General features: G+C 42.4%; 3 protein-coding genes across 4 annotated transcripts; 1 reads left to right on the forward strand and 2 right to left on the reverse strand.

Annotated features, from left to right (window-relative positions):
• Positions 1–36: 36 nt before the first annotated feature.
• rdh5 (retinol dehydrogenase 5 (11-cis/9-cis)) lies at positions 37–3,251 on the reverse strand. Its single transcript, XM_060069546.1, has 6 exons — positions 3,115–3,251; positions 2,284–2,365; positions 1,833–2,155; positions 1,380–1,638; positions 1,122–1,285; positions 37–678 (listed from the first exon to the last, which is right to left on the reverse strand). Exons 2-6 carry the CDS (start codon positions 2,313–2,315, stop codon positions 458–460), a joined length of 999 nt encoding a protein of 332 aa, XP_059925529.1. The 5' UTR covers positions 2,316–2,365; positions 3,115–3,251; the 3' UTR covers positions 37–457.
• Positions 3,252–4,520: 1,269 nt separating this feature from the next.
• On the reverse strand, positions 4,521–6,777 carry bloc1s1 (biogenesis of lysosomal organelles complex-1, subunit 1). Its single transcript, XM_060069548.1, has 4 exons — positions 6,571–6,777; positions 6,317–6,389; positions 5,650–5,782; positions 4,521–5,296 (listed from the first exon to the last, which is right to left on the reverse strand). Exons 1-4 carry the CDS (start codon positions 6,629–6,631, stop codon positions 5,186–5,188), a joined length of 378 nt encoding a protein of 125 aa, XP_059925531.1. The 5' UTR covers positions 6,632–6,777; the 3' UTR covers positions 4,521–5,185.
• A 482-nt stretch (positions 6,778–7,259) lies between these two features.
• Positions 7,260–25,299, forward strand: itcha (itchy E3 ubiquitin protein ligase a). 2 transcript variants are annotated; one of them, XM_060069539.1, is made up of 24 exons: positions 7,260–7,386; positions 8,345–8,410; positions 8,570–8,711; positions 10,511–10,635; positions 11,819–11,950; positions 12,079–12,127; positions 12,221–12,399; positions 12,614–12,893; positions 13,086–13,181; positions 13,979–14,153; positions 14,755–14,824; positions 15,200–15,284; positions 16,410–16,538; positions 16,718–16,790; positions 17,012–17,083; positions 17,200–17,288; positions 18,160–18,319; positions 19,932–20,065; positions 21,127–21,267; positions 21,952–22,072; positions 22,633–22,737; positions 22,964–23,060; positions 23,164–23,236; positions 23,603–25,299. In XM_060069539.1, exons 2-24 carry the CDS (start codon positions 8,386–8,388, stop codon positions 23,700–23,702), a joined length of 2,652 nt encoding a protein of 883 aa, XP_059925522.1. In that variant the 5' UTR covers positions 7,260–7,386; positions 8,345–8,385; the 3' UTR covers positions 23,703–25,299. The 2 variants fall into 2 exon arrangements, with proteins under 2 accessions (XP_059925522.1, XP_059925523.1); XM_060069540.1 differs by having other exon boundaries at positions 16,413–16,538.
• Positions 25,300–26,525: the final 1,226 nt, after the last annotated feature.

Raw genomic sequence — 26,525 nt, forward strand, 5'->3', positions numbered from 1 at the left:
CTGTTATGATACAAAACAAAGACATTATTTGCAATGTTCACTAGCATCATTCATTTTATTGATGTTAAACATGTTAAACAAGAGCAAAAATGATGATAATAACTCCTAGTGTCCATCCTTCATTCATCATAATATTGCTTTGAATGTTCCTTGAAAATTTCTTACATTACAGGACCATAAATAACACTGGCAACAAGGCACGAGTATTGTAAACAAACAATGCATCAATTAAATTATACACTATCTAAATAGTTAGTTATTTGTTATTGTTTTTATAATTTTTTTAATATGCACAAGACATCCCTAAAGGTACTATCTCGTGTGTTTGTGTTTTTCACGGGTAGATCTGCAATGTCCCTTGGTAGCTTGGTTGTTGGTTGCATTGCAGGCAGAAATGGTGTGCATCAAAATAAGAAGGCAGAGACTGAAACCATTGTCCTATTTCCCATCTCTACTCTTACACACTCTTTGAAGGCCGTGGCATAACCAACTTCAGCCCAATGTCCACCACACAGGCAGGCATATAGGACAGTGGGATCCAGAGGAGCTTGGCATCCCAGCCGGCGCTGTATCGGGTTCGGGGATAGGCAGCTGTCAGGGAGTGTTCCATGCAGTCGGTCACTTTGGCTAGGTCCTTGTCACAGATGCCATTCATAATCAAACGCTGGATGTTGATATCTGGAAATCACATGAAAAGTTGAGCAACAAGTTATTCTTCCCTTCTTTCTCTGTTAAATATGTATCCCTGATACCGATAATGTTTACTTAATAGAAAAATAAAGACAGTGTCAAAAGCTATTCATTTGTTTTGACTTATGAAAGCCGGCAAAATCGAATCTCAGACTAATTTATTATATTATTCAAATTCTGTTTTACAACTACCTTGTATAAAGTGTATCACAGTTGTTTGTATTTACCCTTATGATGGCAGTGAGCTCACAAATTCAAATCTAGTTTGTAGGTTCTCGTCAAGCTTAATCACAGATGGACAGATAGTATTTGAACTTTGCTGATAAAACGGCCCGAATTGTGCTGATCTGAACCCCTTTGATCTGCCATTCTTCATCAGTCATCCACTGACGGTGCAACGCCCTCCTCCTCCTCGGCGGTTTCCCCCTTACACTTATCAAGGTACTTGTCTCCATAGCTGGCCTGCACCTCAGGGCTGAGCTGGTTCCACAGACGATGCAGCTCCTTCTCTAAGGGATCAAGGCTGGTCACGGCTGTCTTGAAGAACCCCGGCTCAATGATGCAAACGTTGACTCCAAAGTAGTGTATATCCCTCCTAATAGACAGAAGAACGGAGCAGATAATGAAGTAGACTGGTGCAGTATGCACACACACACACACTCTGCCTTTGATGATGATGGAGGGCAGACCTGAGGCAGTCGGAGAAGGCCTCTACGGCAAACTTGGAGATGCAGTATCCACCGCCGTTGGCAGCGACCCGACCCAGGACCGATGCTATGTTCACGACCCTGCCACGGGCCAGCTTGACAAGCGGCAGGAAGGCCACGGTCATGGCTATCACTCCATTCAAATTGACGTTCAGCGTTTTGTGGAAGTCCTCCACTTTCATCCACTCTGTGGGGCCCATAGGCAGAGAGTACCCTGCATTGTTCACAATGCCCCATAGACCTGGAATAAAAGTGAGAAAACAAAGGTATTGCAAGCAGCATTCAAAACATGATCATCTCAAAAGCCAAACACAAAACCTACAAAACCATTCAAAAAATCCCTTACCTTATCTAAAAAATATTACATTTAGTTATTTATATAATATTAAATATATATATTTATTGCAAATAAAGTTGTCAAAAATCATATTTCACCCTTATCGCCGACCTCCTTTTTGGTCCACTCCATTGCTTTCTGAATGCTGTCCAGACAGGTCACATTCAGTAGGACCGTTTTAAGGTGAGGTCCTGACACCCTCTTCAGGTCATCGGCACCCTTCTCCGTCAGACAGGCCGCCAGCACCCGGAAACCCTTACCGTCTAGCTTGCGGCAAAGTAGGTTCCCAAACCCAGAGTCGCAGCCCGTCACAAAGACATACTTTTCAGTGACTTTTTCAATCACCAGGCTGTCTCGGTAGAGCCAGCCCACGATCCACAGCACCACAAAGGTGGCCGAGACGTACAGCAGTGCATTCTCCCTGATGAAAGTGACTGTTTAAAATTTGTTCTTGAACTGACCTTGATAGCCATTACCATTATAAAGAATGATTTGCATCTTGATATCGTTAAACCACATTTATTCACAGAGGATATCGAATAATCTTACCCCAGAAGGTCATAGAGACACTCTGTAATCATATTGCATGAAAATATATTATTTGGGGATGACCTGAAGAAGATGTTGGTTGCTGTGAAGATAATGGAAAACAATAAATAAGTAGGTATAATATCAGTTTCTGAATAGCATTTAACATAGTTATGATGACTAGTAAATATGTACACACCTCTCCTTATGAAGCACTATAGATTTGTTGGCAGACTGTGTTTCTTTAATGACTGTCTAATTTGTAACCCAACAACGTTCTTAGCACATGAGAAATCTTTGTATAATGCTCTTATGGAACAAAGAGCTGCATGGTGAAATGACAGCACTCCCAGCAGAATGGAACCTTTTGTATTGCTGCACACTTTTAATTCCACATAAGCTTCTGACTACTGAGAACCAGATTATTCAGATTCTATTTGGCTTATTAGTTTGAGTAGAACAAGATGTTTAGATAACCTGTCATCCATCTACATCAATATGGTTAAATTATGATTGCATATGTCAGAATGTGTCGTATGGGCAAAATCCTGACTCATCTTCTAAATAAATAATATTTAATAAAAAAATAGAATGTTTATAATTCATTGTTATTATTCCTCAACCAAAAATCAGATCTCAGAAAAAAAAAATTATATTTATATTATCTCTAATCATTGCTTATTCTCTTGGATGCAGGTTGTTGGGTTTCGGTTTGCTAGTAAATTAAAGTAAAAAGAGAGACCTCTGCTTGCACCCCTCGGTACTGCTGACCAAAGTCCTGCATGACTCTTCCACATGTTTACAACTTTTTATATTCTTGGAATATCGAACAAACTAAATGAAATGGCTTACCTTTTCCACGTCTCTCCAGGTCTACAGGCTTCCCTTGGGCTTCTCGTTCCCTCTTGGACTGCTCTCTGATCCAAGGGAAAGTTGGTCCGGGTAAAGGTTTTATCCACACAAGGTTTATCCCCCAAGAAAAGCCTGAAAGCCTGCGACTCGTAATCCCCAATCCGTAAGCATTTGCTTTGTTTGTGACCGTGAATGTTCAAATATGTGTATGCCTTCTTAGTGAAGAAAAAACAGGGAATCCTAGATTACAATGTACTCATCATTGTTAATGTGTATTCACCAGTTATTTTGGGATCATTTGCAAAAAAAATATTTCAAGCAGCTGGTTTCGTAATACTGATCTAATAAACCTCAGTAAACATGTAACACACCAGATGTGAAGGTGGGTGACTTAACATTCGTTCATATCATCTGGTGAGGCATAATTTCAAAGTCCAATGAACATGTGACCTGTAAGAAAGTGCTCTTGGTAGTGCTATTGGTTAGTTCAGTCAATTTCAGCGTTTCTATACGTCAATGGAAATAGCTTAACTAGTCACGACATGTGTGTCAAAGTTTAAGTGAATTGTTATATTATTAAAATTCCCCTTTTTATAATTACATATGCATATATTGATCTGCAGCAAAAGGGACCATTATTAGAACCATATAAAAGCATGGTATCTACTGACTGACTTCTTGGCATGCAAGATGCGGAAATAAAGAACAATAAAGTGTGGTTGCCACTGTTGTAGCATTAATAATAACAACTTATCTAATTCACTTCAACTAGCTATAAGCAAGAGAAATCGGGGAGTCCAGGTCGAGTATAGATGGAGAGTTTATTGCCACCCGCAAACGAGAGACAACAAAGCCGAATGGTATCCTCGAATACACACTACTGAATGAATCCCAGACAGCTCCTTATATCCCCGAATTTTACACAATACAAAGTTGGACTTTCATCAAATATAGAATTTCCCATCAGGGTCATACTGTGTGGATGTCAGCATACCCCTATGTCTTCTGAATCCCAATGTGACCTTAGAACATATATTATCCTTATACAAACAGAGATGATGCAGACGTGTGAATGTAAGCATTGTCTTCAGAGAGTACATCAAAATGGGAGTAGACTGGACTCTCTGACTGATGTGTCACAAGGCCCATCAGGTGAGAATGTCCTGGACCCACTCACTGGTGTCACACGGCACACAACATCTAGGTTAAAGGTGATCAGCTCTTCTCCACCATTAAAGTATATATATGATATGTAGGCCTAATAATAATCATATTTTAACATAGAATGTAAGGTTAATTTCTACCACACCACTTGCTCGGTGTGGCATAACTTTCCTCCTCAACCACACGCATTCCACTGAGGGATTAATCAAGCTTTACCATGTTTTAAATAGCAACACAAAGAATTAACTTTTTAGTGCGTGTTTATTAAGATGTTACAGCTAGCCTTTCAGCTAGATGTGTAATATTTCGAACAAACTTTGGCTAAAGAAAATAATAAAATACAGAACAGAGGGATTAAAAGTGTAAAAGCCTACCTCAGGGCAAGCAGCGATAGCGCTACCATGGTAAAGAACACAAGAGGTAATCTTGTTCACGGCCTCTTAAAGCTACATGTCAATAAATCCAATTTCACACATCTCACCCATTTCTCAGTCACAGTTGACTATTGCTCTCCGTTTTGCATAACAGCCACTTGTGCACTTGCCTCGACAATCATAGCTACTGCAGATAAACTGAACACAGCTGTGTTTTTGCTGAAGATATTGATCAGCAGTTAAAGTAACAAGGGAACATGATTTGTGAGTACCAAACATTAAATATATTGAAAATAAACATTGCAGCCTTGCATATATTATAAATACATTTCTTCAGTTATTCCTTGAACACCACAGTATTCAGCACAATTCAAGCTGGGCTCAGCAGGGAGCATCAGGCGTCTTGAAGTCATCGGTGTTAAAACGAGGGCTGGTCTCCTGATCTCCATATTTCTGATATGCCTCTTGTTGCAGAGCAGCTGGGGTTTCAGCTTTGAAGCTGGCAGTTCATGACACGTCCATCCTCCTCATGCTTAGGATGAAGCCGACTGAAGCTGACCCTTGTGGACATACTCCAATGCAGTGGCTATTGTCCTCATGTCCATCTCAATGCTCCGAGCCCAGTTTTCCACATCTCCAATTTCCTAACAAAATAATGGACATTGCTTTGCATTTGGCGACTTTCTGTGGTCTAAAAGGCTGATGGATTTCAACTGTACGTTGACATGCCACATATGGATGCATGGTGCCAGGTCAGAGGGTGAGATTAATCGAAAGCAATAAAGGCTATCAAAAGCTTTGATTACTATATTGACCATAAGGGGTAGCAATGAGTCGATTTAAAGATGCAGCTGTAAGTTGCATGCCAGACAAATATGTTTATTAGTTACTTTACATGAAAATAGTTTATACACCACTTTACCAACAGGACAATATATTTTGTGGCTGATGACAGCTTGTCAACATTAGGCATCTTAATATACAGAACAGAGCATACCTTTAGGGCTTGATTGAATCCCTCCACCATGCTGATCCACTGGGCCGTCTGCTTGGAAAACTGACTGGCTTGCACCTGGAGAGTCTTCACCTCATGGTCCAACTTGCGCTGGTTAACGTATGCCTGGGCTACCCTAAAAACAAGGCACACATCAGTGGTGCACTGTGACCTTAACCCTTGGTACACATACACACTAAAGTTCCATTGTGTACCATGTAGCATCTTTACTAGCAACAGGCAGTTCTTTTAATTCATCCATATAAGTTTACTACATTTCATATTCATCTGTTAAATTTATTAATCATTCATCTCGATGGCAGTTGGTGCTCCAATGTTAACTTGTACTGCGGTTACCAGGTCGAAATGTGAATATGCTTCTGCATGTTCAAACGCAACACAGACTGATACTATATAGATCTTAAATCATTGTGTTTTCTGTGACCAAATATTGATTTCAAAGTTGATTATCCTTGTCATGCTGCCCAGGTTATGCCACAGGTTTTACAATGATCAATGGATGAAAATATTTTGTCATCTGTAACGTTATGCCTAATAAATGATTGGAGGAAATTTAATAAATGTTTGCAGTTACCCGGCATTGCTGAATAAAATGAACCTGAATAGGTCAGGTACCACACCTGACTGAACATATGAAGTCACATCGTACCCAACATTAAGGTGGTCCACCAAAGCTTCTGTCAGACAGGTAGCCGCAGCAATGGCTTCGCGTCTTCTTCTCTCTGTGCGAAATGAATCACAATACATTTAAATCCAAACGTTGCCACATTGTTCATCAACCATTGCGATCGGTAAGTCATCTACATTTCGCTGTAGATAGGCTTAACTCATGTGGACTACCCACAGTGTTTTTAGCATTTAAGATAGCAATATTGCTATCCATTTCGATTTTCTGAAACTCACCTTGGAGCTCTTTGCGCTCGTTTTGCTTCGCCTGGTGCTCCTTTAATAAACGGGAAAGCATTGTGTTAGCGGTGACTTTTATGATGTATTGTTCGTGTTTACATTTATTTTAATATGGCAGGCTTGTATCTAAAATCTAAAGCCGTAACACAACAATGGATCTGCTATCACGAGACTTCAGATAGCCTTCTCGTCAGCCAATCACGTGCATTATCATGGGTTAGCTAAAAGCCACACATGCGTGGTACGTCCATGGAGGCTCTGGGATATCGTAGTGTGTCATATATATTTTCTTTTTGTTGCATGTATCGAAGAATATAATGAAAAAATATAATTCCCTCCAGAGTGACACATTGAGTATAATATGTTTGTGTTGTGCCATTTTTCACCTCATATGCAACGTTACAGATGGCAACATTATCATAACATGCCCTGCAGAACTGGAAATACACAATATTGCCTATTTAGTTGTCTTTATGATTTCTCTATCAAATGTATATAACAACGTTATTCAGAGCAGATATATTAATCGTTTTACTCTCAGCCTGCCTACAGTGCAACTGCTTGACATTCCACTATTTATAGATAGCAAAATATTGACTATAATTTAATGTACGTTACTCCAAAACGTTATATCATCAATAATTGTGTAACCATTTGACGCTGAATTCTTTAATTTTGAAGAGCAGATGCGTCGTGGTACCGGAAGCTGGCGGGCTGACAAGCTGCTGGCAGCAACCTGTCAACAATTTTTGTGTGTAGCGAAAATAAGTGTTGGTCGGCGTGTTGGTGGAACTGGAGGACTTCATTATAACGGTCAGTCCCCATGTATACGCAGAATCGTTTGTGTTTCAAGTTACTAATAATTGGGCGATGTGTCAATTCTAAAGATTTGTAAAGACGACTAGGTTGAAGCCTCGGTTTGGCGTTAGCTTTAAAGTAATGCAGTTAGCTTAAATGGTAAGCTAGCTGAATCCTTCATTTGGATTCGGTGGTTGTTTACTAAGTTTGCAGTACCGGTCTAAATATTTAGTTGTGTAGATTGTCCCACGACTTGTGAGAAATAACTGTAAATTAAAAACGAAAGATTGTCAACTTTAGCCTCTTATCATAATCGTCCACGATTACGCGACCTCGATTGTTGTCATAGTTCATATAATGTCAATGAGCAGCGCATCATTTTCCATTCATCGTGGGTAAAAAATTATTTGAAGTCAGTGGGGGACTTATTTTACACAATGCTGACTGGATTGAATCGATGGTTGGTTTCATATTGCCTCAATCCGTTGAAGCAACTGTGTCTCTGTTAGGAATGTACTGGGTGATATGCTCTATTGTCCTTATTATTCTCGTCGGATTTATCTATTCAAATGCTTTATATACCATCTATAATAACGAATCTATAGCAACAATTGCTTGACGCTCAAATAACCCTCTAGATGGGCGTGTGATCCAGTCTAAATATGTTTTTATTTGATTTGATTCCTAAGCAGCACATTATGTTGAAAATATTAGTTATTAATGTTATGTTCCAATAAAGCCCCCTTTTTACTTGATACTGGTAATTTTGCAGTTTAAATGCCAGGTGGATCTTTCAAATTGTTAATTGAATGTTGGCCTGTAAGGTGCTTTGAGAATCATGATAGAGCTATATGAAAACACTTGACTGCTTACGCTCCATTTATGTGGAGCTAGAGCTTAATCCCTTAAGTGGGTTACCTCTACAGGATGTCAAGATGTTTACGTGTGATGTCACTCCTCGTGTTTGTTACAGGTCCTTTCTGTGTATGATGGCTGCAGTGTAATGGCACGACCATGAAGGCTCAGTTACAAGTTACAGGTGAGTTGGCAATTCAGTTAATCTAGTTACATTTGGTTGCAATAATGTTAGATATAGTTCATAAGCAAACATATTGTACACTAAGGTTTGAGTCAAAATAACCATGTTTTTTAGATATTCTACCATAGTAACTCAATGTTTACTCTTTTACTAATTAAGTGCTGTCAGCCAAGCTGAAGGAAAACAAAAAGAACTGGTTTGGCCCAAGCCCATACGTTGAAGTTGCTGTGGACGGACAGTCAAAGAAGACCGAGAAGTGTAACAACACACACAGTCCAAAATGGAAGCAAGCACTCACAGTGTAAGTATGCTCCAGTACATAGACGGCACCTTATCACCCATGTTATGGTCAAATTACCTCTACTTATCACAAGATATTAAGGGCGCACTCACACTAGGCCATCTGTACCGTGCCCAACTCCGTTTCACACCTGTACCGTGCTCAAGTCTAGATCGTTTGGCTAATGTGAGCACTCCGACCGTACTCAAGTCCACTTCAATTCCGTGGCCTGAGCACACTTGTAGAGGTGTGCTCAGGCCACGGTACAGATGCTAATGAGCTGACACGCCAGGGATGGAAATTTACACCCGCTGCACGCCATTTGCCTGTGGATTTGTATGGTGGCGGGTGATTGTGTCACTTCACCCGCCACTGTGTCAGGTTATACTTTCCAGTCAGGTCAGATACAATTTGCATATTTAATACTTTCGTCATACGGCGCTGCACAGTTCCACAACCATTACTGTCAACATCCGGCCCCCTTCTTCTTCTACGCCTCTTTTGCTGAACTGCATCTGGGATAATATACCGGTAACAGGGCTCTCAAGTCTCACGCATTCGGCGTGAGACACACGCACTTCAACCCATGCCACACTTGTAACTTGTAACGTTTTCAACTCAGTTCCTTGGTAGCACCTACTTACAGTAAAAATCACTTCTGATGGAAAAAAAGATGTGTATGAACAACACTTTTCTTATCTATTGTTACTATTACATTGTTTAAAATGTACGCATATATTTAAAAAATATATAGCGTATAAAAGTTGCTGGTAAAAAAGTGTGGCTGGTAGATTTTTAAATGTACCTGCCACAGTGCCTGGTGGAACAAAAGTTAATTTCCATCTCTGCGACATGCGCACACGCACGGCTACGCAACCTGAGCTGGATGACGTATAGTCCGTATAGACCCTTCTTTCCCATTAAACAATAAACATGACGGCTAGTGGTTCACGTTGGTGCGATAGTGAAGTTGAGTTTTTGATCAAAAATACCCCGTTCGTCACGGCGCAGGCATTTTTTGTTCACTGGAGAAGGCGGGGCTGCCCACGGAGTCTAGACCTCTTTAGAATAATTTGCAAACTCCCAAACGTTTTTATTTTTTTATGAATGAAGACACCCGCATGCAAGAATAAGTTCATGTCTGAGTGTAGGCTACAAACGCGACTAACTACTTACAAGTGCAAAAACGCCAACATATTCTATATTTTGCTGACCACTTGTTTTTTTATCCTGACAAAAGCCTCGTAAGGACATTTCCTCTGCGTCTCTCTCATAGATCGCACCATCTTTCAACGTCTTTGTTTATTACGACTGCACCACCTTCTCTCACATTATCAGCAGCTGGAGGATTTCACTTTCTCTCAAGTTACAAGTTAACTGCTCATGATCATATCGCTGCGTTGTCTGTGGAGACAGCGCAGCAACACCACTACCCAAGCCCCCCCCCCCCCCCCCCGGAACCGCGGAGCCGTCGCATTTACAACCGAAGGGCAATCGTACTTGAGCACGGTACTTGTGTGAGTGCCCCCTAACACTACTGCATTGGTTGCATGTACAATGCAACATGCGTTTGCAGACAATTTCTGAAGATTGTTGGTGGAAGTGGTTTGGTCCCTGCAGGAAGCAGTAACACAAACAATCCTGTGAACTGTGGAAATCTCTTCCACACTCGTTTTGCTTGAGTCCCTCTATTGAATTGGCATCTGTTGAGATGTCATTTTTTCATATACCTATTTTGTGTCATAGTATAGATGTATGCAGTGAATTTAAAGCTTATGGGCTGAACTGACACACTTCAATTTTTTCTTTTCATTCCTCAGCATCGTTACCCCATTCAGCAAGTTGATCTTCCGAGTTTGGAGCCATCAGACTCTCAAGGCCGACATGTTGTTGGGAATAGCAACTCTCGAGATAAGCAAAGCTCTCAAGGCTAACGACTTGAAATGTAAGGGTCTTTTGTGCTCCGGTCTATTCATAATCTGCTGTTTTAATATGTTGTTCTAAGGTTTTTGCAATCTGCTGTTACCACGGGTTGTAAGAAAGTAACCAAAACATGAACAATTTGCCCTCTTAGGTCCAAATTTGGTTACCTATAATTCAATTCTTCAATTGCACGATATACTCAAAAATAATAATAATAATCAATGTAGGTAACATTCATATATTTGCGCTCAAATGTATTTGTGCTTACTTCTGGTATGCAGCTGTATTACGTAGTTGTGACACATGCATGCACTGGCGTTAAACTGTAGTAGTTTTTTGTATACGTCCAATTACATTGCTCTATTGTCAACAGTATCTCATAGCATGTGATTGAGGCTGGCTTTGGTTTTCTGAGGGATGCAAATTTTAAGGCTGAAGCTCTACCCTAGCCAACGCAGCAAAACCCTTAAAAATTTGGAAAAGCTGTGTCCTGCACTGAACTCTGGTTTTATGCTGAAGCACCACACAAAAAATATGTTAGACAAATGCCTTCCGACTCATGTTGATTCTGGATTTTTTTTAAAGCTCTCATTTAGCAAGAGTTATATTTTATAAGCCGAATTAGATTTTCCATCGGGTTGGAGGAAAGGTTGTTGAAAGTCTGACAGTTGGAACTGAATGACTAGCAGCTGTTTCCTACATCTATAAATCCCATGAATATTTATGCAAAACCTGCAATTCATTGAAATATGGTCTGTTCTTAATTTTGTTTCTGGGTGTGTTTTAGATGTAGGCTACCCCCTAATCTGATGCATCCGCTGATTCAGTTTAATTTGCTTTTTAGAATAGAATGTTGGTTTTTGGGTGATTTCAAAATGACTAACCCATACTAATGCATGTGTTTATGTGCATGTAGAAGATAAATGCAGCTAACATTTTTTTATATTGCTCATGCATGCTTATAACAATATTCAAGTATCTATGTCGGTGTAGCTCTAGCGTAATCTTATTCAGCGTTGCATCAGTTTCCACTGCAGAAAGGGCTTCATGTATCTCACAACCAACTATAGGATTTCTTAAAGACAAATCTACTATTACAAAGACTCTTCATAAGACTCTTCCTGGGAAAACATGTGCTGATCTCATGACATAGGAATGCGATCCATGTTCTCCAACTGTGTGTGTGTGTGTGTGTGTCCCACCAGTATGTGAGGTGGTGCAGAATCTGCAGCTTGCCTCGGACAGGGATCGCCAGGATGTCGTTGGTGACCTGTCTGTCTTGTTGGATGGCCTGCAGGTCGACGCAGAGACCTTTACCTCTGCTGAGAGAGAACACGGTGGAGATTTAAAAAAAAAACACACACCCTGACACTTTAGCAGGATTGTTGGTATTATATGTAGCATTCTGAAATATGTCGTTGTATTATGTTTTTTTTTAACAATGCTTTTCTCTACCATTCTCTAGAAGCTGCCTCCAATGGGAAGGCAAGGCCGAACAGAGAAACCGGAAACAGGTTCATACTCTTCCGCGCTATATATATTTATCCTATAGTCGCATGCCACACGTTTGAGTGCTGTAAGAGAGCGTTTGACCATTCCCTTCGCAGGTCCAGCCGAGATGCGTCTCCGTCCAGTGAATCGGATGAGTGGGTCATCGTACCAAACGGCAACGGCGTCAACCAAACGGGTTCTCCAGCTCCCTCTCCAGGGGGCTCGGGGGGCTTACGTCCTCCGAGACCTGCCCGGCCCCCACCACCCACCCCCCGCAGACCAACCGCCTCACCAGGTAGGAGAGCCAGCAGCCATAAGGATTACAGAGGAAATTAGGCATATTTTCAGATGCATTGTTTTCAGTTTTCAGTCTGTTTTTTGTCCTTGTAATATGTAATCGTTACGTACCGCCGCCACTAATGTCCCTGAAGAGGTCATTCTCCATAGAGCTTAACAAATGAGCTCCTCTCTACTCTGCCCTTGATCTCCCCCTCTGATCCACCGCCCAGCCTCCTCCAACAGCTCATCCACCTGTGATGTGAACGAGGTCGCTGCCGTGACCAACGGCGCCACGCTGGGTGCTATGAGTGGGGCTTCCAACCCACAGAACAGCCCCGGGGGTGCAGCAGCAGCAGCAGCAGCAGCAGCAGCAGCAGCGGTGGGAGATGGAGGGGAGCCCTCAGTGACCTCCAGTGGTGCTGAACCACCGCCTCCTGCCCCACCTGCTGCAGGCTCCGGCGCCGTCGTCCCAAGAGTCACACCCGTTAGCAACGGGCCCCTGCCGCCAGGGTAAAGGGGGCCAAGGGGAGGATGTGGGCATTTGGGTTCCTGTTTTAGGACCTAAAGGAGGGCTGTGAGGGCTAGACTGTAGATGTCATTGCTTTTGCAAACACCAAAGGTTTGCCGTCCAGTAGAACCAATGTTGGTTGGTTGGTTGTTAATGAGTGTTTTTGTCCTGTGGGTGTGTGTGTTTGTGTGCAGGTGGGAGCAGCGGGTAGACCAAAACGGCCGCATGTACTTTGTTGATCACATCGAGAAGAGGACGTCTTGGGAGCGGCCTGAAGCTCTGTCCCCAGGGTACAGAACCTGTTCCTCAGCAGCCTGATGCACTAGGCCTAAAAAAAAAAAAAGTTTGGTTCCTGTTGGTTGTCAGTTGAGGTCATGGGTAGGTAGGGAATTTATTTTATTTTTTTATTTTATTTTTTCCAGCGGCAGCGAATGATAGGTAGGTTGTTTTCATTTAAAAACGAGAAAATTCGCTCATCCTTGTACAGAATGAAGAGGTGCTGTATCAAAACGTAATTATAGTTTGCATCAAAAAAATCTTTTTTTTTTTTTATTTATTTTTTTTTATAATGCTCATAAAATAATTTGGGTCGCACATAAATTGACAGGGTCGGTCGGAAACCGGAACCAAACAAATTTTTTTTTTAGGCCCTAGCATGTTAAGGGTGGTTGATGTTGTGCATTGGACTTTGTTTGCTCTGCAAAAAGATAACTGGGTGTTATAAAATGCCAAAGGCCTAGAAGTCTGCAGAGACATTTTCCAGTTCAAAGGTTATCTCGTTCTAACTCACTAACTTGCAACTAGTTTGTCATATCGTGGATTAGGGTCTGTTGAGCAACAGCCTCTGTCCCTCCAGAGCTCCCTATAATGTTATTGTAGCTCAAATCATGCTCAAAAGATTTTTTTCTGTCAAATGTTGCTTCTTCAGTTGCTTCTTCAGCAATCACAACTACTAAATTCATGGTTTTAGAATAGTTATTGTTGTTCTCTCTTTGGCGGTATCTCCTTGGGATCCTTATGGAGGAGTATAACGTCTATCGTGTTCACTCATGATTGTGTGCGTGTGTGTGTGTGTGTGTGTGTGCAGGTGGGAGCGCCGGGTGGACCCCATGGGTAGAGTGTACTACGTGGACCACATGACGCGCACCACCACGTGGCAGCGCCCCACCCAGGAGTCGGTGCGCAACTTCGAGGAGTGGCAGCATCAGCGCAGCCAGCTGCAGGGCGCTATGCAGCAGTTCAACCAGAGGTTCATCTATGGGGTGAGGGGCACGTCAGGGACACTCGGCAGCCAGGCCACCGGGGTGCTCTAGGGATGTACCGCTCATCGGGAACTGGGGCATGACCCGTCCCCACATAGTAGAGGGTTAGCGATACTCTGAAGACAAAATGTGGCTGCACATGTTCTGTGAATTAGGATGATATGAATGTGTTGTTTCATGGAGATGAACCATTGACAAGAGAGGTTTTTACAGTAATCAAGATCAATTGGATCAGTCGTCTTTATTTCAATGACAAAATACTGGTTGATTGCAAAATATTCTGCCCATGTTAGATGAAATACAAGTACAAAGAAATCTCTAATGCTATAGAAACGGTTTTCTGAGAGACAAGGCGTGGACATGGCCTTAACCTTCCTCATCATCCTCCTGTGTGACATGTTTACGGCCTGTTTGTATGATCCCAGGTGTATGTTACGCTGCATCATCCTCCCATGATGCACCCTTCCCTGACACTGCGTTTCCACAGCTATCATAACATCCAATAACACTTGGTTCGAACATGACCTTCTGAGGTATTAGAAAAAATGATTCTCCAAATGCCATGTGGTTTGCAATAACTCTTGTTTGGCCTCCGTCTTAGCTCCAAGATCAGCTCGCTCCCGCAGCCAATAAAGAGTTTGACCCGCTTGGACCTCTACCACATGGCTGGGGTAAGCATCACTGAAGATCAAATTAATTATTACTTTAGAATTCATTAAGATTGTGGCTAGATTTAGCAGTATACTTCCGTCCTGAGATATTACACAGAACTAGCGTCTTAGTTGTTTTTTTATTGTTTGCATATATAGCCATATGATAACATATTTTTAGCATTCTGAAAGACTGGCAACCTTTTAATTATTAACCTAAATAGCACTTAATGTATACAATAGCACTGTGTGTATTTATAACAAGCAGTCACAAATAAGTTTATTAATGACGTCCCGATTTTTCGGTTTAGTTTATAGTGCATTCCCAACAGGCTCAATATAGAAGTTTGCTAAATAGGAGTATCGTTTTACCTTTCTTTCTTTTTGTCCAATCAGAAAAGAGAACGGACACTAATGGCAGAGTGTATTATGTTCATCATACAAATCGCACAACTCAATGGGAGGACCCCAGGACCCAAGGGTGAGATTCTGTGTCGTTGTCTGTCTTGAGCCCCCATACAAACATGAATGCCGTACAACTGCCTGGTCAAGTTTTCCATTAAATAGAGCAGTTTTTGGGTTCACACAAGACAATCCTTTCCCCTTTTTCAGCGGAATACTACCATTCTCATAGCACTGCCAATGCCATTATCGTCCTTTGTTGTAATTTCCCGGAAATTTAGTTTTACCTTTGCGTCAGAATAACTGTTTCTGAAAAACAGTTTGAGAACAATATATGTCCAGTTGGCAGATTTTGACAATCCTTCGATTAAACATGCGTCACTTGCCGATCCACAGAATTCCCAGGTCTGCTGTAAGAAAATCTTAAGTTTTACTGTGATTTATATATTTCCCTCCTGCATGTGACAACAATGGATTTATGATAACACCGTTGTTTACGCTGCAAAGCCGGCACTGAATAAATGTGTCACCTCTTCAAGAACCTTGTTATTGGCTCATACAGTTCCACAACAGAGTTTCATTCATTAGCACGTCCTACGTTATTATGCGTGCTTGTGCCATTAATGTTACAGCATTGGTCACACATGGTTTTGTCGGAACCTTGCCAGATATGTTTTTTCAATACCGGCTCCAATACACACAGGACTGCATGTGTGAAGGGGCTTTGATTTCATTCTTGTTCCTATTCAGACTTGGTGTAGTTTCAGTGTGTGTATGTGGTTGATGTTCACACTTGTTATTGTGAGAAATGTAACCTTCAAACACTAATTTTTGACATGACTGGTGGTGAGTAACCTAGTTGTAATTATTTGCTGAGATCAGTGCACTCTGGGGGGCTTCTCTAGACCTAGATCAAGCATTTAAAATAATTATTTGGTTTGTACTTTGGTTTGCTAAAGCTACTAGTCTTTTAGATGCTTTTACGAGTTATAAATCAATACTCCACAGCAACGCCGAATGGCAATTATTTTAAGCACCACCTTTTTATTTTTTTGTTATTGCATTACCAGCATTACCTAACTTTGAAAATACCAGTAATCACGGAGCCCAAAACATTACTGTCATATGCCCGTGCATGTCAAGAGGTATGTATGTTCGTGTGAGCTCAAGTGTTCATAACTCCCTTTGTGTATGTTTTGTCCAGAAGACTGAATGACAAGCCCCTGCCAGAGGGCTGGGAGATGAGGTTCACCGTGGACGGTATCCCCTACTTTGTGGACCACAACCGTCGGACCACCACCTACATCGACCCCCGCACGGGCAAATCTTCGCTGTAAGGCTCCGGTGAAACCGGCTAGTGCTCTTCTCAACTTGCATCAATAAGCAATGTTTAACAGTAACAGGACAAACATCAAAGTATCCGATCCTTTCACACATTCTCTTACTAGGTAAACTCTTATCTAAGTGTGAGTGTGTGTTATGCAACCATGTTTTCTTGTGTTTTTCCCACAGTGAGAATGGGCCTCAGATTACCTATGTCAGGGACTTTAAAGCCAAAGTTCAGTACTTCCGCTTCTGGTGTCAGGTATGTCACCCCACCATTAATTTGCCCGATATCATTGCTAATAAGGGAAACAAATGTTATATTTTATATGGAAAATGGATGGAACGATTTTAGATTTCAGTGTTAAGAACATTTAAATGTACCAAGATTTGTTATTAACGTGAAATTCTGAAAAATAGCCAAAGCATGACTCTAATATATTTGTTTCATGTTTTTTCCATGTCTTTTGTTTTTGTTCACAGCAACTGTCGATGCCTCAGCACATCAAAATAACAGTCAGCCGGAAAACTCTGTTCGAGGATTCGTTCCTACAAGTCAGTTCCCATTACTTGGCACCTTTTTATATCGTTGGCGCGATTCTTGAAGTGATGTCTGCGCTTGTTTTATTCTCACAAATTTGATTGTCCTATACATTTATCTGTTTGTAAAGATCATGGGATTCCACCCACAAGATCTGAGACGACGATTGTGGATAATTTTCCCTGGAGAAGAGGGCCTGGACTACGGGGGGGTGGCCAGGTTAGTGCAGTGCTACACATTCTTTATTTAGCTAATAAGGCTCAGTGCCTCCTCAGGGAGCCCTGTGTCCTTTCTCTTGTCTGGAGAGGCCCCACATTGGGTGTAGTGCAGCAAAGTTCCCGCTACGTGGCTTATACTTAGCTCCTCCAGAACAAGGACACAGGCTGGTGATGTTGGAAACCGTTTTAGTGCAGAGTTTGAAGATCAATGCATGAATGAGGTGATCCACACTGCTATGTGCAGCCTCACGCAGTCCCAGAGCCCAATCAGCCTGACTCGGGCCAGGGGAGGCTGCTTAAACCAGCCATCCTCCATGCACCCCACACTGTCGCTTTTGTCCAAAGTGACGTACAATAAGTGCATTCAAACATTTGGGATTCAACCCTGGAAGTGCAAGCATCATGCAGATCAAATAACCGATCTTCTAAAGAAATCTGAGGCTCCAGAAGGTTAATCAGGTGGAGGTGTGCAGAGAGTTGGGGAAGACTGTACTATACGAGAGACAAGTCGGTATTTCTTCACATCCGATGGGGCTCATAGTGGGTGCACTCTCGCTGTTTGAAGGGGTTTGGTGAACTACCAGTGGTCAAAGAGATGTTCAGGAGGTGGCTTGGGGAAGGAGGTCGGGGCACAATAGACGGAAGAAGGTGAGAGGGGATAGGGCCGAGGGCAGGTTGTTGGGTGGTGGGGAGAGACCAGGGAGGGTGACTCATTTTACATGGTAGAAGGGCGAGAGGAGATGGTAGTAACGGAAGATATTAGTCACATAACTTCGGTCATGCCAATCTGACCACCGTGCCTCTTTCAATGCACGCACACACATTCACACTCACACACTCTGTTGACCAGACTGTCGGCCGCTGCTTTACAGGGAGTGGTTCTTCCTGCTCTCCCACGAAGTGCTGAACCCCATGTACTGTCTGTTTGAGTACGCCGGCAAGGACAACTACTGTCTGCAAATCAACCCCGCCTCCTACATCAACCCCGACCACCTCAAGTACTTCAAGTTCATCGGGCGCTTCATCGCCATGGTACATATTCCATACCACAACATAATCCAGTCATGTTTGATTTGTTTGTTTACTGCACTGGGACAATGTAAATAGATGTAAATGAGTCAGTACGTTTACTTACACGGCTTAATCTGATTAAAGCCATAGTTCGACTCTGCTCCTCAATTGGACAACTGCAATTGTCCGAGTGTATATGGCGGTGAAAAAAACGATTCATTGGCCGAAGCATGTCATGCCCCGGTACGATAGGTAGCGCTGTACCATTTTAACCTAGTGGTAGTAGAGCCACCGGCTGTCCTCTTCACGTCACCAGCAACAACAAACTCAGGCGGCCGCCGCAGCATTCGAGAAAGATGTTTTCAGTAGACAGCTGTCAGTTCACTTCGGGTCCATGTCATTTCTCCGACGCTCTATTTTTCCGACCTCTCGATCGTATACGGATTCCTCCGGCGGCGGAGCAGCGGGAGGAGTCCAGCCGGAGGAGTCCGCATACCACGTCCGCGGGTCGGAACAAATGGAGCGTCGGAGAAATGACACAAACCCGAAGTGAAATGACAGCTGTCCCGCATACGGAAACTATCCCTTTCTCTCATATGTCGTGTTTTAACCTGGACTTCAGAGAGTCAAAGCCACAATTCTTCCTCCACGATGGGCGAGATAACCCCCACTACGGGTCTTTACTTGTTGTGGAAGATCCAGAGAGTCGGAGAACCCGACGCATTCTTTAAGATTAATAATATCAGAGAATATCCCCGTCATTTCGGTCGCGGCGCAATGAATGAATAAAGCTCGTATACACGTTGGAAGAGAAAAAACGTTTATTTTGACTGATGTGCCCGAAGTTACTACTTTACAACCTCGTTGATGACCATCGTTTAGGATACATGTACACTTTAAATTCAGCCTTGGGGGAAATCGAAGCGTAGTGTGCACTGAACGCATGTTGATGTTGATACACTTCTTTTAACTACATTGGCACGACACCGGCTTCCTCCATCTTCTGTGCCACCTTTTTAAAGAAATAGCAACCATAAACATAAAGAAATACTTTATGTAATAAACAATAATAATATGTAATAAACAATAATAATATTTATGAAGATATAAGAATTATTTAAATGTCTATGGCGACAATAACATGACTCCCGTCTCCTTCCGGCTCACGTCCCCGGCCGCAAGATCTCGAGCATGCGCAGAACGCAAACTCCGATATGTGATACGATGCTGGTATACATGCAGGTAGAAAGCCGAAGAGTTATGAATGAGTTACTAACTTATCTAGGTTATCTAGGTGTTCTTATCCGATTTCGCTTGTCCGTTCATGTACCGATTTCTGTGTAAAGTAGATCGGTTAAAGGTGTTGACATGCATTTTAAAAGTCCTGTTGAGTTCTTAGTCGTGTATTTACCCGATTATGACTCTTAGCAACTCTGCCAAAGCCCTGAATTATAACACATCCTGAGGCAACCGAGGGCCTAGTTATGTCATTGTGATACTAGTCAGTGTATCATCCTGCCAGTGTATCATCCAAGCAGATGAGCAGTGAGATGGGCGCTGGGTTACATCACATGGCACATTTGCATATCTGGCCAACCGTGCAAACATGTCTTGCTTTGTTTGTTCCCTTTAGGCTCTGTTCCACGGCAAGTTCATCGACACTGGATTCTCCCTGCCCTTCTACAAGCGCATTCTGAACAAACCGCTGGCACTCAAGGACCTGGAGTCAATAGACCCCGAGTTCTACAACTCCCTCATCTGGATCAAGTATGTCCCCTGGGATCTAGCGTATATTGCAAGAATGATTTAGAAGCCGCTTGTTGAGAGAGGAGTTACATAATCGGCTGTACAACCTCAGAGGGAAGGTTTAGAAAGTAAATGTACTATTTGTAAAGGTGAATATTTCTTCCTCTTTAAACTGCAAGCTGCTTTTGCATCTTGTACAGGGCGGAAAAAGCATAATTGAACTGAAGCATAAAACTGAACACCCATGCTCAAATAATTTTTTCTAATATTATTTAGTCATAAGTTATTGATTTAAATGTAAAATATGGCGCCGCCATGTTTTGTGCTAGGTGACTAGATACACTTTAAAATATTGTAGTGCTGTAAAAAATAGAAATGTGGTGCAAAAGATATGCTACACCTAGGTGACTGACTGCTACACTCCACCTAGGTGGCTGACTGCCACACTCCACCTAGGTGACTGACTGCTACACTCTACCTAGGTGGCTGACTGCTACACTCCACCTAGGTCGCTGACTGCTACACTCCACCTAGGTCGCTGACTGCTACACTCCACCTAGGTGACTGACTGCTACACTCCACCTAGGTGGCTGACTGCTACACTCCACCTAGGTGGCTGACTGCCACACTCCACCTGGTGGCTGACTGCCACACTCCACCTGGTGGCTGACTGCCACACTCCACCTAGGTGGCTGACTGCCACACTCCACCTGGTGGCTGACTGCCACACTCCACCTAGGTGACTTGTTTTGGGCTCCTCAAGACAAAGGCAGCAGGGTGGTGGTGTTGGAAGACCGGTTTATTGTAGATGTTTGTTGATGAGTGCTCTCCCTCTTTATGTGTGTGGTGTGTGGGGAGGGCTGGTTTAACCTGTGCACACTGATTACTCAACGTGCCAATATAACTCGGCAAAGTGAGGCTTCCTAAACCAGCCATCCTCCACACACACTCCCAGAAGTCAATACTTTATAGTCATGGATTGACTTCCTAAATTATTGATACCCACACCCGCACCCACACACCCTCAAATCAGTGCGGACCACCCAAGGGTGACGCGTGTCTCCGCCCGCATCTCCCTCCAGGGACAACGACATCGAGGAGTGCGCCCTTGAGATGTTCTTCTCCGTGGACAAGGAGATCCTTGGCGAGGTCACCACCCACGACCTGAAGCCCGACGGAGGCAACATCCAGGTGACCGAGGAGAACAAGGAGGAGTACATCAGGTGACCTTTCCTTCCGCTGAACCTCTGCCCTCCACTCGTCAGCTGACAGCTGACTCACTGGATTCTAGTCTCCTATGTTGTTCTGGTGGCCTTTGGCTCTACTGTAGATGAATCATTGCGTCGGCGGTGTCGTCGTCACTGTCACGTCACCGTGACAAGTGCTCCCCAGGGCGCGTTGTTCACGCACTCGACAATGCGCAATTGGAGGACGTCAGAGAACAATCTGTGTAATGAGTAGGATGTCATGATTTGTGAGGGAAAGTGCTGAGAAGCTCGACCGTTTTCGTCGCTCATTAAACGCGCCGCTGGGTGAGCCGTTACTGTAACCTGTCAACCTTTCATTGGTCCATCATGGACCGACCAAATAAGAGCGGCAGGTATGACCGTCTCGTCTGGTCTAGCTGTTGCTATCTTACAAACGCACACTGTCCATATATTTTTCCGCTGTAACAGAAAGACTAAGGCCCAATCCCATTTCTACCCCTTCCCCCTCCCCCTTGTTTTGAAGGGGTAAGGGTAAGGGGTAAGGGGAAGGGGTAGAAATGGGATTGGGCCTAAAGCAGCCTTGGCCGTAGCTACTATCTATCACCTTCAAGCTCTAAATGTGTGAAATGACGTGTCCCGAGGACTGGCTCTCCGAGGACACATTGGCTGTAACGCTGGCTGGGTCCGTGTTCTATCCAGGCTGGTGGCCGAGTGGAGGCTGTCCAGGGGAGTGGAGGAACAGAGCCAGGCCTTCTTCGAGGGCTTCAACGAAGTCCTTCCTCAGCAGTACCTCCAGTACTTTGATGCCAAGGAGCTTGAGGTATGCTGTTTGGTTAGATATTCAGGGACGTTTGTCTAAAGAGTGTGTAACATGTTAATACATGTTCTTAATTACTAATGCCGTAATATGTAGCGTTACTTGCGTAACACATGCGTGAATCCTATTTGTGATTCACTGAGGCAATTAGGCTGGCATTGGAGGCCCAACCCGGGAATTCTTGCATATCTCTATAAATCCTCTGATCAGATAGCCTCTATGATTCATAGAACCCACTTCAGATCTCTATAAATCCTTTGATCAGATAGCCTCTATGATTCATAGAACCCACTTCAGATTCAATGATGAAGTGGTTGGCTGTTTGCGGGTGTGTTTTTTTTCTGTGCTTGTCAAACCGCTATAATCCTCGAGAGCGAAAAGCCGACTTCAATGTCGGGTTCGTTAGCATCCGACTGTAAACAAAGAGTGTGAAACAATGCAACATAATGTGTAACCTGGATCCATATGTTGTTAATTCATAGGTGAACATTCCAAATACCAGGTAGTACTTTTACATTTTGAAGCTGGAGGTTCAACCGGTGTTGGTCTATTTGTCCATGCAGGTGATGCTGTGTGGCATGCAGGAGATAGATCTGTCGGACTGGCAGAGGAATGCCATATACAGACATTATGCACGCACCAGCAAGCAGATCCTCTGGTTCTGGCAGGTATGAACAACATGTATACAAACATGCATAACCCGGTGCACTGTGGTTAAATTATGTCACGCTTCTCAGGCTCAAAATTCAAAACCTGCTGTGTATATATTACTTTTTGAAGCGTTTTTTTTTTTTGCTTTTTAGGCAAGATGTATAGATTAAATGTAGAAACAAATTCGGAAAATATATTTAGGTTGCAAAAAAAACTAACGGGTGACCACTGATTGTTTGGCAGTTTGTGAAGGAGATGGACAACGAGAAGAGAATGCGACTGCTGCAGTTTGTCACGGGCACCTGTAGGCTGCCTGTGGGAGGCTTCGCCGACCTCATGGGTATGCCCCGCAGACGGATATAACACACCACACCTGCCACCCAGAAGCAGCAGTCTTGTTCATTTTATGCATCCTGATGACTCCATTGTGATGTTTTACCCAGGGAGCAACGGTCCACAGAAGTTCTGCATCGAGAAGGTCGGCAAAGAAAACTGGCTTCCAAGAAGCCACACATGGTAAGGCCGCAAGTGTGAACATTCCTCAATGCTTTGGCAGGACTTTCCGGGCTGATCGGGGATTAAGTGCTGCTGACCAGCCCCTCTTAGTCATGGCTGATTCAACCAGCAGTTTTTGTTGTACAAGACCTGGTTTTGGTATGTGTAGCTAGCTTTATAACCTTAGGCTTAAGAGCTTATTGATATTGTACCCGGTTCCTTAGCTGGATGTTATGGACATGAATCAACTAAATGTCTAAAGTAGGGTGGGTCATGTAAACCTTCACCCAAACCACTGTACATGAGATATCGTTAATGAGCTGAAATTCTTCATAGATCCCATTTGATCCAGTTATTAATGTATTCTTTTCTCCTTTCGTGCGACAGCTTTAATCGTCTGGATCTCCCCCCCTACAAAAGCTATGAGCAGATGAAAGAGAAGCTGATGTTTGCCATCGAGGAGACCGAAGGCTTCGGCCAGGAGTAGGAGTAGGAGGTGGAGGACGAAAATCAGATTCAAGTTCCAGGCTTTCTTGCTTTCTTTTTAGTTTCAGGTAGCAGCAATGTCAAAAGGACTGGAGTTGCAGTATGAAGTTGCCACTCTTCTATAGCTTATGGACATAAGATAACACATTCCCTCCTACAGTATATTTTGGTGAAGACATATTCACCACGGTTGTAGTCCTTTCCTCACTAATAACTCGACTTGAGAGTCCTTCCCACTTGACCGTTCACCCCTGCCACTTCACACAGATGCAGCTTGCCTTACCCAACTTTTTGAGCATGCATAAGAGGAGATGGCTGCCAGCCCAACCGTTTACCAATCACGGCATGCTCACCATCGTTTATTGTGTACACGAGCAAGTGCTCAATGTTCTTTCCCATTCATGCAGCAGTACTTTATCGACTTAAGAGAAGAGCCACATGGCTGGCCTATGCACTACTACTAGAAACAACTAAAGGACGAATCTTATATTGTGTATTTGCTGTGATATATTTTTATTCTAAATTTTTGTTTGTACAATGTCGCCGTAGTGAGTACACAGTTAGCAGACAGTGTAAATAACATTTTAACATTTAAAAAAAACATAGAGGATCACATATTCTAAATATTTTGTATCTAACTTATTTTGATTAACCTTTCTGGCGTAAAGATCGCCTAATGAAGCTAATTGGAGTGACTAATTGGGGTATCGGGTAGTAGAGTTGCATCGCTAGGACTCACTTTTACTGACTTTTAGTTTGTTGATAACGTCATGGTTCTGTAAGGATTGAGATGGCTGAGACTGCTGTTAAGCAGCAGTATTTTTTTAAGTGCAATAGTTTTTCTAGAAAGAAAATCTGCTTAGCCATCAAAGCCAATGCGATGTAATAGAGTAGCGATTTTAGTTCATTGGTATTCAGCACAGTTATGCATTTTGCTGTGAGTTATTCCCTCCTCCCCCTCTTGTTCTTAAAGCCGGGCTCTGCAGTTAACTGCTAGATCCACCTGCGTGACACTGGATAGGCCCTCCTCTACCGACGTTGGGGGAGCAAAACCCTGGAAAAGCTTTTGCTAGCATGAGAATCAGCTTTGCTGCTGATGAAGTGGGATTATAGGATAATGTATGAAGAAGAGATAGAAGCGAGTTGATAACACCACTTCCTCCCACTGAAGGCTAGCAGCTGATGTCTTCTATAGAAATAAGTATTATCACAGGCATCAGAGACAAATGACTCCATGGGCTTGAGAACTTGGGTTTTATGTAAATATGTTTTATGAATTCAATTGAGAAAACAAATACACAGTAGATGATAACGATCCTCAGCCTTAGCCCAGGGACTGATAATGCTTTTTGTAGGACTACAAATTAACATTTGATTGCACTAATGTGAGTGGCCCTAGTTTTATAGGGCATTGAGTATCATGGAATGTAGTGACGTTGCGTTTCTCGTTGTGACCCCAAAGTAAATCTATCTTACCATTTAGGAATTGTCAGTAATGACTCGTAACCAACAGTGCAACCACCTTTTAAGAAGTAATTGGATTGATTAAGTGTATTCTGTTTGTTTATGGGAGGAGTAAAATAAAAGGTATTTTCTTATGACAGACTCTTGTTTTTGATTTTTGCTTTATTTTTTTATCAGATATATGTCGAAGCCCTTGTTTAAGCAGAAACATATCTACAACCCGTCACCTGTCCGTAAGATATTTTTTCAGTAATACATAGTAATAATGCTATTGCTGTGTATCTATGCAAAGTGTCGATCAAATTATACAAACATTTACACTACGAAAATGTAGCTTAAAATTGAATGCAATGGTGATTTTAACAATGTTGACATTGGCTAATTATCAAATGTTGTATTAATGTGGATTGGCAAAATGTGTTAATGGTGGTAACATAATTATCCTGTGTGTGAACTTTCACCTTTGAGGAAAGTGTATGAAATATGACCACGTGAGGTCTCTAGGCTCTTGTGATTCTGTAAGCTACACTACACATTGCAACAGTCAATTGTGCAAGTCAAAATAACTAAAAGATATCTTCCACTGCTTCCGTTATGTTTTTCATTGTTTTGTGTTGATGATAATGTGATAATGAATAGACGATGTAAACTAGATTTGTGAAGCGATTCTTAAAACGATTGGAATAAAATGACTATTTGTTCATTTCAAATGATGGCAATTGTAACATTTTAACCAAGATGAATAAATACTGTTCTAGCACCTGGACATCTAAAATGGCTATCCATTTTATTCCTAGTTTTTCCAGGTCTAAGAGTAGAATCCTTCACGGTTGGGATTCGATCGTATTTGTGTATTTTGGTCGATTGCCCTGTAAATATGTTGCGTTTTTTTAATCATTGAAAATGTTAATTAAGTCGATACTTGTAAGATAGTTCAATATTTACTGGAGCGCAGAGATTTACATATTAAAGTAAAAAAGCTTAAAACCGCTTACAATATTTGTCCCTAACTTCAGACTTTTGATTTACGAATCATCAACATACGTCATAACAAGCCAAAGGCTCATTCCATAGGAATATATGGTTTGGATAGCCTGCTGTTTATGATCGGTCATGCCTGCTTTTGGTATAAGGTGGATGGATGGGGAATCCCGTGTAGCGTGGTCGCTAGAACGCTAGAAATTATAACCTTTTCCATTTCAAAATCTTTTTATACATTTTATAATTCATTTTGTGCAGGACCACAAAGTACGACTGAACTGAGGTAGAATTATTTTAACTAGTAGTAGCCCTATTTAATGTTGACCCAGTGTTCTCCGATAATTACCTGATGATGTATGGTGACCATTTTAGTATAAAG

Source organism: Gadus macrocephalus, chromosome 13, assembly GCF_031168955.1.
Source record: "Gadus macrocephalus chromosome 13, ASM3116895v1".
In the NCBI taxonomy this organism is placed as follows: domain Eukaryota; kingdom Metazoa; phylum Chordata; class Actinopteri; order Gadiformes; family Gadidae; genus Gadus; species Gadus macrocephalus.

Excerpts from the sequence above, each read along its gene's own strand:
- bloc1s1 (XM_060069548.1), bottom strand. The coding sequence starts at position 6,631 with ATGCTTTCCCGTTTATTAAAGGAGCACCAGGCGAAGCAAAACGAGCGC. Across the intron at positions 6,390-6,570 it reads CGAGCGCAAAGAGCTCCAAG|AGAGAAGAAGACGCGAAGCC; the intron begins GTGAGTTTCAGA and ends CATTTCGCACAG. Across the intron at positions 5,297-5,649 it reads GATTCAATCAAGCCCTAAAG|GAAATTGGAGATGTGGAAAA; the intron begins GTATGCTCTGTT and ends TTATTTTGTTAG.
- itcha (XM_060069539.1), top strand. The coding sequence starts at position 8,386 with ATGAAGGCTCAGTTACAAGTTACAG. Across the intron at positions 12,400-12,613 it reads CAGACCAACCGCCTCACCAG|CCTCCTCCAACAGCTCATCC; the intron begins GTAGGAGAGCCA and ends TCCACCGCCCAG. Across the intron at positions 22,738-22,963 it reads AGATCCTCTGGTTCTGGCAG|TTTGTGAAGGAGATGGACAA; the intron begins GTATGAACAACA and ends ATTGTTTGGCAG.
- rdh5 (XM_060069546.1), bottom strand. The coding sequence starts at position 2,315 with ATGATTACAGAGTGTCTCTATGACCTTCTGGG. Across the intron at positions 2,156-2,283 it reads TGTCTCTATGACCTTCTGGG|GGAGAATGCACTGCTGTACG; the intron begins GTAAGATTATTC and ends CACTTTCATCAG. Across the intron at positions 1,286-1,379 it reads GCCTTCTCCGACTGCCTCAG|GAGGGATATACACTACTTTG; the intron begins GTCTGCCCTCCA and ends TCTGTCTATTAG.